The 14,186-nt window shown below is 48.3% G+C and overlaps 1 protein-coding gene across 2 annotated transcripts; it reads left to right on the top strand.

Moving 5' to 3' along the window:
- Positions 1-7,379: 7,379 nt before the first annotated feature.
- On the top strand, positions 7,380-14,077 carry rbbp7 (RB binding protein 7, chromatin remodeling factor). Of its 2 annotated transcripts, none has more exons than XM_018750170.2 (12): positions 7,380-7,617; positions 7,862-8,006; positions 8,639-8,784; positions 9,105-9,281; positions 9,512-9,627; positions 10,268-10,428; positions 10,693-10,819; positions 10,927-11,004; positions 11,599-11,675; positions 12,437-12,494; positions 12,590-12,700; positions 13,613-14,077. In XM_018750170.2, exons 1-12 carry the CDS (start codon positions 7,602-7,604, stop codon positions 13,679-13,681), a joined length of 1,281 nt encoding a protein of 426 aa, XP_018605686.1. In that variant the 5' UTR covers positions 7,380-7,601; the 3' UTR covers positions 13,682-14,077. The 2 variants fall into 2 exon arrangements, with proteins under 2 accessions (XP_018605686.1, XP_018605685.1); XM_018750169.2 differs by having other exon boundaries at positions 7,381-7,617; positions 7,745-8,006.
- Positions 14,078-14,186: the final 109 nt, after the last annotated feature.

The raw sequence follows: 14,186 nt of genomic DNA, 5'->3' as shown, positions 1-14,186 counted from the left end.
GTGCTGTGAAAAAGTGTTTGCCCCCTTCCTGATTTTTTTTCTTTTTTTTGCAGATTTGTCACAGTTAAATGATTGAGATCATCAAACAAATTTTAATATACACAAAATAACCCAAGTAAATACAAAATGCAGTTTTTAAATGATGATTTAATTTATTAAGGGAAAAAAGCTGTCCAAACCTACCTGGCCCTATGTGGAAAAAGTAATTGCCCCCTAAAACCTAATAACTGGTTGTGCCACCCTTGGCGGCAACAACTGCAATCGTTTGCGATAACTGGCAATGAGTCTTTCACATTGCTGTGGAGGAATTTTGGCCCACTCTTCTTTGCAGAATTGTTTTAATTCAGCCACATTGGAGGATTTTCGAGCATGAACGGCCTGTTTAAGGTCATGCCACAGCATCTCAATCGGATTTAAGTCCGGACTTTGACTAGGCCACTCCAAAACCTTAATTTTGTTTTTTTGAGCCATTCAGAAGTGGACTTGCTGGTGTGTTTTGGATCATTGTCCTGCTGCATAACCCAAGTGCGCTTGAGCTTGAGGTCACGAACTGATGGCCGGACATTCTCCTTCAGGATTTTCTGGTAGAGCGCAGAATTCATGGTTCCATCAATTATGGCAAGTCGTCCAGGTCCTGAAGTTGCAAAGCAGCCCCAGACCATCACACTACCACCACCATGTTTGACTGTTGGTATAATGTTCTTTTTATGAAATGCTGTGTTAGTTTTACGCCAGATGTAACGGGACGCACACCTTCCAAAAAGTTCAACTTTTGTCTCATCAGTCCACAGAATATTTGCCCAAAAGTCTTGGGGATAATCAAGATGTTTTTTGGCAAATGTCCTCTTTTTGGTCAGCAGTGGCTTTCGCCTTGGAACTCTCCCATGGATGCCATTTTGCCCAGTCTCTTTCTTATTGTTGAATCATGAACACTGACCTTAACTGAGGCAAGTGAGGCCTGCAGTTCTTTATATGTTGTTCTGGGTTCTTTCATGAGCTCCTGGATGAGTCGTCGTTACGCTATTAGAGTAATTTTGGTAGGCCGGCCACTCCTGGGAAGGTTCACCACTGTTCCAAGTTTTCTCCATTTGTGGATAATGGCGCTCACCGTGGTTCGCTGGAGTCCCAAAGCCTTAGAAATGGCTTTGTAACCCTTTCCAGACTGATACATGTCAATTACTTTGTTTCTCATCTGTTCTTGAATTTCTTTAGATCACAGCATGATGTGTTGCTTTTTGAGATGTGCTTCACTGTGTCGGACAGGTTCTGTTTAAGTGATTTCTTGATTCAACAGGTCTGGCAGTAATCAGGCCTGGGTGTGGCAGGTGAAATTTAACTCAGCTTTCTAAAAAATGTGGTTAATCAAAGTTCATTTATAATTTAACGGGGGGGAATTACTTTTTCACATGGGGCAAGGTAGGTTTGGACAGCTTTTTTCCCTTAAATGAAATCCATCCATCCATCCATCCATCCATCCATCCATCCATCCATCCATCCATCCATCCATTTTCTGTCCCGCTTGTCCTGAAAGGGTCGCGGTGGCAGCAGGGAGAGCAGAGAGGCCTAGCCACCCCTGTCCCCCACAACTTCCTCCAGCTCAGCCTGGGGGATCCCCAGCCGTTCCCAGGTCAACTGTGAGATATAATCCCTCCAGCGGGTCTTGGGCCGACCTCGGGGCCTCGTTCCAGTTGGCCATGCCCGGTATACCTCCAAAGGGAGGCGTCCAGGGGGCATCCTTATCAGATGCCCGAACCACCTCAACTGGCTCCTCTCAATTTCAAGGAGTAGTGGCTCTACTCTGAGCTCCTCCCGGATATCCGAACTCCTCACCCTGTCACGGAGAGTGAGTCCCAGCACCCTGCGGAGAAAACTCATTTCGGCCGCTTCTATCTGCGATCTTATTCTTTCAGTCATCACCCAGAGTTGATGACCATAGGTGAGGGTAGGGACGTAGATCAACCAGTAAATGGAGAGCTTCGCCTTATGGCTCAGCTCCCCCTTCACCACTACAGACCGGTACAGCGAACGCATTACTGCTGCCGCTGCTCCCAGTCTGTGGCCGATCTTACGCTCCCTTCTTCCCTCACTCGTGAACAAGACCCCAAGATACTTGAACTCCTCCACCTGGGGCAAAAATTCTCCCCTTACCTGGAGGGGGCATACCATCCATTTCCGTGAGAGAACCATGGACTCAGACTTTGAGGTGCTGCTCCTCATCCCCACCGCTTCACACTTGGCTGCAAACCGTTCCAGTGCGTGCTGGAGGCAGCCATGTGACGGTGCCAAAAGGACAACATCATCTGCAAAAAGCAGAGACGTCACCTTCCGACTCCCACACAGAATGCCCTCCTGACCTTGACTGCGCCTTGATATCTTGTCCATGAAAACCACAAACAGGAGTGGAGACAAGGCACAACCTTGGCGGAGTCCAACACCCACACTGAACAGGCCTGACTTAATGCCGAGTATGCGGACACAGCTTTTGCTCCGTATGTACAAGGACCGAATGGCCCGCAGTAGTGGCCCCGGTACCCCATACTCCCGAAGCACCTCCCACAGAATTTCCCAGGGAACACGGTTCCCAGGGAACACGGTCATAGGCCTTCTCCAAGTCCACAAAACACATGTAGACTGGATTAGCAAATTCCCATGCCCCTTCAATGATCTGTGAGAGGGTAAAAAGCTGGTCCACTGTTCCACAGCCAGGCCGGAATCCGCATTGCTCCTCTTCAATCTGAGGTTCAACTATCGGCCGGAGCCTCCTCTCCAGCACCCCGTCATAGACTTTCCCAGGGAGGCTGAGAAGTGTGATGCCCCAATAGTTAGCACACACTCTCCGGTCCCCTTTCTTAAAGATAGGGACCACCACCCCAGTTTGCCAATCCAAGGGCACTGTCCCCGAGGTCCATGCAACATTGCAGAGGTGTGTCAACCATGACAGCCCTGCAACATCCAGGGCCTTGAGCATTTCCGGGCAGATCTCATCCACCCCTGGTGCTTTGCTACTGTGGAGCTTACCGACTACCTCAGTGACTTCCACCAGGGAAATGGACTCTGACAGCCCGAAAGCCTCTAGCCCTGAATCCTGTAAGGAAGGCATATCGCTCGGGTTTAAGAGTTCTTCAAAGTGCTCCTTCCACCTCCCGACAATGTCCTCATCAGAGGTCAGAGTTTCTCCACTCCTGCTAAACACAGCCTGAGTGAAACTCCTCCGACCCCTTCTGAGTTCCCGGATGGTTCTCCAGAACCTCTTTGAAGCCGACCGATAATCGTTTTCCATGGCCTCTCCAAACTCCTCCCATGCCCAGGATTTTGCTTCTGCAACCGCAGCCGCTGCTGCCTTTTTTGCCTGCCGGGACCTGTCTGCTGAGTCAGGAGTCCCCAGAGCCAACCAGGCCCTAAAGGCCTCCTTCTTCAGCTTGACGGCTTCCCTCATCACTGGTGTCCACCAGTGGGTTCTCGGGTTGCCGCCCTGGCTGGCACCAACAAGATTTTGGCCACAGCTGTGCCTGGCTGCTTCCACAATAGAGGTTTTGAACAGGGTCCATTCAGACTCCATGTCCCCTACCTCCTCCGGGACATGGGAGAAGCTCTCCCGGAGGTGTGAGTTAAAATCATTCCGGACAAGGTCCTCTGACAGTCGTTCCCAGCACACCCTCATTAAACATCTGGGCCTACCGGGTCTGTCCATCAGTTTTCCCCACCATCTGATCCAACTCACCACCAGATGGTGATCAGTTGACAGCTCAGCACCTCTCTTCACCCGAGTGTCCAAAATATATGGCCTCAAGTCAGAAGAAATGACTACAAAGTCGATCATTGACCTTTGGCCCAAGAAGCTCTGGTACCAAGTACACTTATGAGCATCCTTATGTTCGAACATGGTGTTTGTTATGGACAAACCATGACTAGCACAGAAGTCCAATAACATTTCACCATTCGGGTTCAGATCGGGCAAGCCGTTCTTCCCAATCACCCCCCGCCAGATTTCCCAGTCATTGCCAACGTGAGCATTGAAGTCCCCCAGCAGGACAATGGAGTCTGTAGGTGGGGCCCTGTCCAGAACCCCTCCCACCTTCTCCAAGAAGGCCGAATACTCTGAACTGCTGTCTGGTGCATAAGCACACACAACAGTCAAAGTTTTCCCCTCTGCGACCCTAAGTCGCATTGAGGCGACCCTCTCGTCCACCGGGGCAAACTCTAACTGTATGGCAGCCAGCCGGGGACTTGTGAGTATCCCCACACCCGCCCGGTGCCTCTCACCTCGTGCAACTCCTGAGTAGGAGAGGGACCACCCCTTATCGAGGAGTTTGGTTCCAGAGCCAACACTGTGAGTGGAGGTGAGCCCAACTATACCTAGTTGGTATTTCTCAACCTCCCGCACCAGTTCTGGCTCCTCCCCCCGAAGTGAGGTGACATTCCACGTACCAAGAGCCAGTTTTTGTCGCGAGGGGCCATGACGCCATGCGCCACCCCGCCCCCTCCCGCCACCAGGTATACATAGCACCAGACCCCCATGCTGGACCTTGCAGGTGGTGGGCCCACATGGCCCCATATAAATGAAATCATCATTTAAAAACTGCATTTTGTATTTACTCGGGTTATCTTTGTGTAATATTAAAAATTGTTTGATGATCTCAATCATTTAACTGTGAGAAATATGCAAAAAAATAAAAAATCAGGGAGGGGGCAAATACTTTTTCATGGAACTGTATGTGTATTGATCGTAACCATATCTGATAGAAAGATGCTTAATAAAGGAGACCATGCCATCCTGTATAATCCAAGGTCCTAACTATTTTTATTTTGCCTTTGTATGCTCCATGTTCACTTAACTACTTCTGGACACACCAGAGACTGAAAAAACAGCCCATCAGTGTCACAAGATTGTTCCAGGTTCAGCTGAAGGAGCATGAAAGAGGAAGTTACAAAAAACAAGAATGCGTGGAAACCCTAACCTGAAATCATTTAGCTTATTTTCTTTGATCGAAAACAAACCTTACATCTTAAAAACAGATCAAAGCTGCAAAATGCAAAAAAAAAAAAAAACAGCTGACAGAAGAGTAATAGTGCAATTAAAAGAGTTTTACGAATTTATGCCCTGGGATGATATTTTAGATAATCTTCTTTTAATAATATAATATAATATAATATGTCATATTTTTTGCCTCCAAAATGCATAAATCCTACAACTTAGATTCAAGATTCAAGAGTTTGTCATGTGTACTGTAAAGTTCGTTACACCGTACAATGAGATTCTTACTCTGTGAATCCTCTCAGCAGCCTATGACATAGATAAGGACATAAGGAAAGAAAAACACAAGAAAAACACTAGAAGAACAAAGGGCATAAATCACAAATTTACAGAAATTACTGTTAGTGCAAGGTCACAAATTAGAAAAATTACTAAAATTACTATTAGTGCAAAAAATCCAAGAAACGAGGTTATATATGTATACAAAGTGTGCAGGTCGCAATGTAAACATGGAAGTCGTACATGTGCAAAGTCCTGCAGAGGTAGATTGGGTCTATTCGCAGTTGGGGGGTGGGGTGTCTTTGCATACGCAAGGTATGCAGAGGTGGTCTGTGGTCTCTGATGATATTAGCATTGTGTGTGTGTGTGTGTGTGTGTGTGTGTGTGTGTGTGTGTGTGTGTGTGTGTGTGTGTGTAGGAGGGATGGGGGGTAGCTGACACCTCTCTGGCTCAGAGGGTGAACTGTGTCTGCTGCGATGGGTGGAGAGGCGGCGGATGGGTGTCGTCCACAAGCCCGATGGCCTGTGGGTAAAAACTGTTTTTCAACCTTGAGGATCTGGCTCTAACACTCCTGTAGCGTCTGCCTGACGGTGAGGGTGTGAAAAGGCTGTGCTGGGGATGACTGTTGTCCTTGATGATGTTAATGGCTCTCCTGATGGTTCTGGCCTGGTATAGGCTCTCCGGTGATGGTAAGGACGTTCCAGTGACGGTTCGAGCAGCTTTCGCCGCTCGCTGTAGCGCCTTACGATCCTGTACGGTGCAGCTTCCGAACCACACTGCGATAGAGCTGGTGAGGACGCTCTCCACTGCGCGCCCGTAGAAGCTTTCGAGGATTCGGCTCGGCATGCCAAATTTCCTCAGCCTTCTCAAGAAATGCAGATGCTGACGTGATTTCTTGACCGGGTGCATTGTGTTGTGAGACTAGGTGAGATCTTCAGTAATGTGAACACCCAGGAATCTGAAGCTGCTCACCCTCTCCACCACTGTCTCACTAATATGCAGTGATGAGTGTTGTTCCCTCCTTCTCCGTGGATCTATTATCAACTCCTTTGTTTTGTTGACATCGAGCGAGAGATTGTTGTCCTGGCACCACTTCACTAGGTCAGCCACTTCCCTCCTGTATGTTGATTCATCGCCTCCCGTTATCAGTCCAATGACTTTCGTGTCATCAGCAAATTTGATGATGCTGGTGTTGTTCTGGGAGGCCACACAATCATGGACATCTGCAGTCCTTGGGTGTCCCCATGTCTTGTATATCTTAAGTTGCAGCTGTGTAACACCTGGAAAATTATATTTAATCATATATGATCCGGCACACCAGGTGGTACCCGTTGTATTTGTAGTCTTAACTACATTTATTGGTCATCTGGTGTCGCAAAAAAAGTGAAGACCCTTTAAAAGGACATTATCTACAGACATTTTCACTGTTTGACACACTATATCCAAGTAAGTGCTCATGTCATTTCAATAAATTCTACAGATGTGTTCACACTAAACATTAAACACACATTGTCTGAACTGCTCGTCCCATGGAGTCATGGGGACACTAAACATTAAAGCACAGAACTAAATCCTCTGTAGTTTGAATGGATGTACTGTTTAATAATTGTTCATTTCAACTCAAAACACATAAACATGCAGTTTTTTTTTTCCCCTAATGACGTCTGCTAGTATTATGCAAAACCCTGTATTTTCGGCAGTTCTCGGTACAATCAAAATACGAGTTAATTAGGCCCCGCCCTCCTGCGGCCCCGCCCCCCACCACTATGTATCGCGCGCTCTTTCTCGGTGGTTCGCAATATGTAAAGAGATGACACAGCAACGCCCCCTACAGGACAGGAGACGGAACAGCAACACCCCACGGACCGTCAGGCAGAAACCACACAGTGGTGGCCAATTAAATAAGTGTTCCGCTCAAATAAATGCATGCAATATGTGGAAAAAAAGCTGCAGGAAGCCAAAACTGTAGTGATATCACTTTCTTAGACGAAATAAAGCTTTCTTGAGAAGGTGCAGAGCGGATTTAATTTTATTACAGGGACATAAAACCACCACAAGAAAGCTACCCCTCGTCTACCGGAAGTAGCTGCTGCGATCAGGAAACACGTTCGCGGTGACTCGTGTTGATTGTTGGACGAGGAACCCCGCGCTGGAGCCCGTACGCATGCGCAGTAGGGCACCTTGGGGGCGCGGACAGCAAAGCGGCTGGACGGAGGGAACGCGAAGTCACATCCCTCTGCGTTATAAACAGACGCCACACTGCAATTAGAACGCGTCTGCTTTCTGTCCGCGAGGACGTGGTCCTGGTACTGTTTTTGTTTGGATTCGCTCGCGTGGCGCCTGAGAAATGGCGGACAAAGAAGGTACGGTCGGTGTTTGTGAGGGAGAGAGTTATATTGAGTGTGTGTATGTATGTGTTTGGACGCGCTGTCTCTCTTTCTCTTTCTCTCTCTCTCTCTCTCTCTGCTCTGGACCCGTTTTCATACATAGAGGAGCTGCGGGGCGCGCGGTGCCCACCGAACAGCCTGCCAACCAACCCCCCCCATCCCCGCCGGGGTCAATGCGCGCTCTTGACTTGTGACGCCCCTGGCTGTCTGTCTCGCGCAGTGTACGACGACGCCGTGGAGGAGCGAGTCATCAACGAGGAGTACAAGATCTGGAAGAAGAACACGCCGTTCCTGTACGACCTGGTCATGACGCACGCGCTCGAGTGGCCGAGCCTCACGGTGCAGTGGCTGCCCGACGTGAACAGGTAGCGCGGCGGAAGAACACAGTGACGTCACGGGCCGCAGAACATGCCCCCAAAATGCACAGAGGGGTCAGAGAGGCTTTTTAAAGAGGACTCCTGGAGGAAAATTCCACGTTGCGTGAAGTTTAATTGGAGAAATTGGCCAGCAGGGGATGTAGTGGTTAAGGCAGCCTTTTTTTTTTTTCTTTTTGCATGTTGGAATTGTACCTCTTGCAGTTGTGCTCTTGAAAAAAATCACCCGGCCGGAAGTGATTCAGCTTAACCGTGTGAGAAAATCCTCACGAGCTTCTCGAGGGTTTCAGAATCTGCCAGACGCATTTCGAGGCGGCGCGGCAGGTAGCTCTGGTGCTTCGTGGTGCCTGAGCTTTGCACTAGGGCATAGGTGTGAATCCAGCTCAGGGTCTGCAAAGTTTGCATGTTGAGTTTCAGACCCAAAGATGTGGTGCAGATGACTGTAATGGTAAACTGCTTCCATTTACCCTCCTTCACCATGAGAACCCCATGTGGACATGTTTTTGGACCATCTGGCTGGTGTAAAGGTACATTTGACTGAACGATGCTGTGTGTCGTCATGCCAAGGTTGCCTTAAGTACGCGAAACGAGCAAATGCGACGCTCACCGTCTCTTCCCCGCAGACCAGAAGGCAAAGACTACGCCGTGCACAGACTGGTGCTGGGAACACACACCTCAGATGAGCAGAACCATCTGGTCATCGCCAGCGTTCAGATCCCCAATGATGACGCGCAGTTTGATGCCTCGCACTACGACAGCGAGAAGGGAGGTGAGTTTCGGCAGACGGCGGAAGCTTTGCGCGGCTCTAGAGCCTGACGAGCACCGGCGAGAATACTGATGGTCCGGCAACCATGGCAACCGTGCACGTCGGGGTACGTTCGCTGTCATGTTGAGGTGCAACGTGTCTTTCTTTTCCTAATATCAGCAGGTAAGCGGTGTCTTGGCTGAGGCGCAGTCGCACCCTGGTGTAAAAAGCAGTGGCGAGACACACTTGCGCAAACCGAGGGAATGCTGCGCGGAGGTAACCCGAGGGAACGCTTTCTTCTGCTCGAGGAGCCGCCTGCCGCTGCCTGAGTTGCTGTCTTTCTGCAGAATTTGGCGGCTTCGGCTCAGTCAGCGGGAAGATTGAAATTGAGATCAAGATCAACCACGAAGGTGAAGTGAACCGGGCCCGGTACATGCCGCAAAACCCGTGCATCATCGCCACGAAGACTCCCACCTCCGACGTGCTGGTGTTCGACTACACCAAGCACCCCTCGAAGCCAGGCAAGTGGGACAACGGCTGCTGCCGCTTCCGAGTCTTTGTGGACGAGCTTGCGGTTTACGACCGACTGGTCGTCAGGTGTACTTCTCAGGCTCAGACGGTGCAGCGGGTGAGAACGGTGGCACAGACCGCCCCATTTAAACCTCAACAGGAGAGGACAAACATCGGTGTAAAAACACGGTGTGTGGGCAGTTCACGAGCTCGCGCCAACTCCTACCTCTATCTCGCATAGACCCCAGCGGAGAGTGCAGTCCTGACCTGCGTCTGCGGGGTCACCAGAAGGAGGGTTACGGACTGTCCTGGAACCCCAACCTCAGCGGCAACCTGTTGAGCGCCTCCGATGACCATGTGAGTGTTACTAAAACTGCATGTAAATGTATTCATTTAGCAGATGATTTTATCCAAAGCGGCGTACATCTCGTGGAAAATACGCGTTTATTACATTAGCAGAAAGACACAGATGCAGACGTATGATTCTTCAGTGCAGTTTTCCACTTCGTGAACCAATGTTCATTATACGAGTAACTGCATAAAACTGTATCAGAATTTCCACAATTCCTTTATAGTAATTTTTTAAAAATATCTTGAGATACATATAAACATTCATGTTACATTACAGGAGTAGCTGTGTAAAGGTTTATCCAGGACATTATCTTAAAGTTATAGAACATGTTCATTTATGCATTAAATGAACTTAAGAGCTCATAGAAGTGAGTCTGAAAGAGGTGAGTTTTAAGATCTTTTTTTAAATGTGAACAGAGATTCAGCAAGTGACGTTCCAGTTATCAATTATCTGTCACAAACCTCGGTGCTTGATGTAGTCGGCTGGTAGTTCTAACACTCGATGTTGTCACGAAGTGCCTTTAACGTGTTCGTACAGTGACGCAAACGCAGTAGGTCGGTATGTCAGTGGATACTTTGGGGGTTTGCTGTACATAAACATAGTTTCGAGGTCCCCCCCCCTTCCTCTTTCTTGATTCTCCATCAGACCATCTGTCTGTGGGACATCAGTGGTGTCCCAAAGGAGGGCAAGATAGTGGACGCCAAGACCATCTTCACTGGCCACACAGCTGTAGTGGAGGACGTCTCTTGGCACCTCCTGCACGAGTCGCTCTTTGGCTCTGTCGCCGACGACCAGAAGCTCATGATGTAAGAAGCCTTTTGACCCTTTACTGCCGACTTTGGTTTTACATGGACTGGTAAAAGCTGACAGTTCACTGAAATTTATAGTATTTCAATATTACACCTTGTATGAAACATCTGGCCACAAATGTTTAAATCAGCGCAGTGCGGTTTTGTGAAGCGATGTGACGTGTGCATCACAAACTCAACGTCCCATTGCTCTGGTTGTTATTGTCGCCGCTGTTACTAAAGAAAGAACATCTGATGTTTTCTCTGCTGCTCTTCCTACAGCTGGGACACAAGGTCCAACAACACGGCAAAGCCCAGCCACTCGGTGGACGCCCACACCGCCGAGGTCAACTGCCTGTCCTTCAACCCCTACAGCGAGTTCATCCTGGCCACAGGCTCCGCAGACAAGGTACTCATCGTTACCTCCTGTAATCCCCAGGAGCTTTAAGGGAGGGCTATGGGTGGTCTTCAGCATTCTCTGCTGTGCGGCATCTTAAGGGTCTGTCTTCCCAACAGACAGTGGCCCTCTGGGATCTCAGGAACCTCAAGCTGAAGCTGCACTCGTTTGAGTCTCATAAGGACGAGATCTTCCAGGTAAAACTTGTGGAAAGTGTCATTTTGATTTGGTCTAGTCGCTGAAGATTTGACTTGCGCAGCGAAAGGAGTCCTAGTAATTCATGCATTCATTCATGCTCTTTATTACATTCATAGCAGCTGATACTAATTTAAACATTGTTTGTTACATTTATTCACTTCTTTTTTTCCAAAGCATCTTAGAATGTTAGTCTACCTGCACTTATTTACACTTTTATACAGCTGGGTAATTTTACTGGAGTTATTTAGGATAAGTACCTTGTTCAAGGATATTACAGCTGGAGGTGGGAATCAAACCTGCGACCTTTTGGCCCAAAGGCAGCAGCTCTAGCCACTACACTACCAGCTGTCCCAGCTCATAGATATTCTTGCACACACTAACTGGAAACCATGTTATCCTTAGTCATCAACTACATCTTCTGTGGCTTCACCCCCAGTGAACAGTCAGTTGTTTGCCCCTTGGCACAGCACTAAATGTCCGTTCTGCACCCATGACACTTATGGCGTTGGGAGATGGCTGCCACAGTAGCGTTTGCTCTGCCTGTTCACTGTGGCGCGCAGTCGCATTCGCTCATTCGCCGACTTCGTCGGCAGGTCCAGTGGTCGCCCCATAATGAGACCATCCTGGCCTCCAGCGGCACAGACAGGAGGCTCAACGTCTGGGACCTCAGGTACTGCTTCGTTCCATCTGCTTCGTAGGCCACAGTGTCAGCCGAGGGGAGCGCGCCCTCTTCCGCTCGAGGGCACCGAAAGCACAACTTGGCAGAGTATCATTATTTAGACCTGTTACATTTATCCATTCAGTTGATGCTTTTCTTCAAAGTGACTTAGTGTTAATCTCCTTGCAATCATTTACCCGTTTATACAGATGAGTAATTTTACTGAAGCAATTTGGGGCAATTACTTTGTTCAAGCATGCTACAGCTGGGTTCTGAACCTGCGATCTTTGGTTCCGAAAGCAGCAGCTCTAACCACTATGCCCCTTTTTGAATGAAGTTGAGTCGACACCATTGATGAATCTGTTTTATAAAGAAATTGAATATGCAGCTTTTGCTTAATTCATTTATAAAATATTTGGGTTTTTTGCCCCCCCCCCCAACAGAATTCATTAAAGTGCAGTTAAAAGGTGCCAAGGGAGGTCAGAATTCCTGACTTGTGCTAAAATGAAGTGTTTACACTTATTCATTTATCTGACACTTTTGTACAAAGCGACTTGCAATGTCACGGCTACAGTTATTAGTTACAAGCTTACAGTTATTTACCCATTTATACAGCTGGGTAATTTTACTGGAGCAATTTTATGGTAAATACCTTGCTCAGGGGTACCACAGCCAAAGGTGGGGATCGAACCTGCGACCTTTGGAGTCCAAAGGCTGTGAGCTCAGGTCTGAGAAGTTGTATGACTGGTGTTGGCTGTGTGTCGTGTTTGCAGTAAAATAGGAGAGGAGCAGTCGGCTGAGGATGCAGAGGATGGTCCTCCAGAGCTGCTGGTGAGTTCATGAGCGGCGGTACAAGTGCGAGTTGGAAGATTCTCCACGGTCGTGGCATCGGCTGAACCTTGTACTCTTTGAATGCTCCGTTACAGTTTATCCACGGCGGGCACACGGCGAAGATCTCCGACTTCTCTTGGAACCCGAACGAACCCTGGGTGATCTGTTCCGTGTCGGAGGACAACATCATGCAAGTGTGGCAGATGGTGAGTGCGGTGCAGGCCGGAGAGGTCGTAAGCGGGAAGGCAGCTACAACAGTGTAGTACTGTTACCATAGTAACTGGTATTGGCCAATGTAGTTGAACCCAACTGGAAAAACTTAGTGTTGTCAAAGGAGTTCTGTTTCAGTTATTTATTCAATTTTTCCAGAAACCTCCCTCCGTGTGCCAGGTTTAACCAGCACTGGGGCTGATGAGCATTACCATACAATAATTACTGTAGTGCTGTGTAGCAGCTACGGGGTACTATGGTAACGTGGACCAGAAACGCACGTGTCACAGCGAAACCACCTGCAGCGCCACTCACTTTCCCTGGTGGCCTGGTGGTGTCGTCCAGCCTTTTCTGACCAAGAGCCCTTAATAATAATATTATTATTATTATTATTATTATTATTATTATTATTATTAATTGTTGTTGTGAACAGTGTCAAGGGGCACATGTTTAAAAATCATAGCTGGTCACATACTCCCATGTGCTGCTACCAGAATTATATGATGTGATTCAGTAAAGTGTGTATCGTGTTTATGGTTGGTGGAGAGCATTTAAATGGCGACTGTTCTTGCGGGTCGCTTGTCGGACACCACCTGCTCCGTGCTGATGCTTATTTAGAAACAGACTTATGGCCTGTCGAAACGCAGTTGGGACTGGAACTCAGCAGTGCAACACACTTGCCTTCTGATTGAACTTGTTAGATTCAGAAGTCACTCGCTTGAACGGCTGTTATAATCGGTGCGTCGTCATCACGGGTTGCAAGCCTGCGTTTATCTGCAGCAGCACCCAGAAGTGAAGGTTTACCCTAACTTTCCAGAGAGTGGTGTAAAGTGTTTGCTGCTAGCAAGATGACTGTTTCTGGGCTCTGCTGGCCTGATGAGACAACTTTTTTGTTTTGTGCTTCTCAGGCGGAAAACATCTACAACGACGAGGAGCCAGACACACCGGCGTCGGAGCTCGAGGGCCAGGGCTCCTAAGACCCCGCCCCGCAGCCCCCGTTGTACTGCTGCTCCGATTCCCCGCTCTCACGTTCCAGCATTCCAAGTCGTAGGTGTTGATGCAGCTCCATCACGCAGCCACTCGATCTGGTGCACAACCCACCTGCGGACCCGTCTCGAAGCAAGAGTGGCGTCTTCACTGTATATAGAGGCACCAAAGTTGTTGTTGCACAGCAAAGTTAATTATTGAGGACATGACTCCCTTCTTTTGGCCAGCTTTGCTTTACAACAAACTCAGCGGTTCCATGATTTCCTTCATTTGTAACTAACCGCCTCCTGCCCTTTTAGTTGTTACTGAAAATGGGAGTGTATGGCATTTATTGGTTTTTCCTTTGTTCGTTTGTGCAAAATCCGGTACAAAATGCAATAAAGCCTTTTGTAACAAAGTTTTAATCTCTTCATGTTGTGCCCTTCAGTCCATCTACCATGAATATATTTGTGTATTTTTCTGAAATCGAGACAGCATTAATTACGAAGGCAAGGA

The sequence above is a fragment of the Scleropages formosus genome, chromosome 1 (genome assembly GCF_900964775.1).
Source record: "Scleropages formosus chromosome 1, fSclFor1.1, whole genome shotgun sequence".
Classification (NCBI taxonomy): Eukaryota; Metazoa; Chordata; class Actinopteri; order Osteoglossiformes; family Osteoglossidae; genus Scleropages; species Scleropages formosus.
The sequence above is the reverse complement of the archived record's forward strand: the minus strand, read 5'-3'. Positions and strand labels throughout refer to the sequence as shown.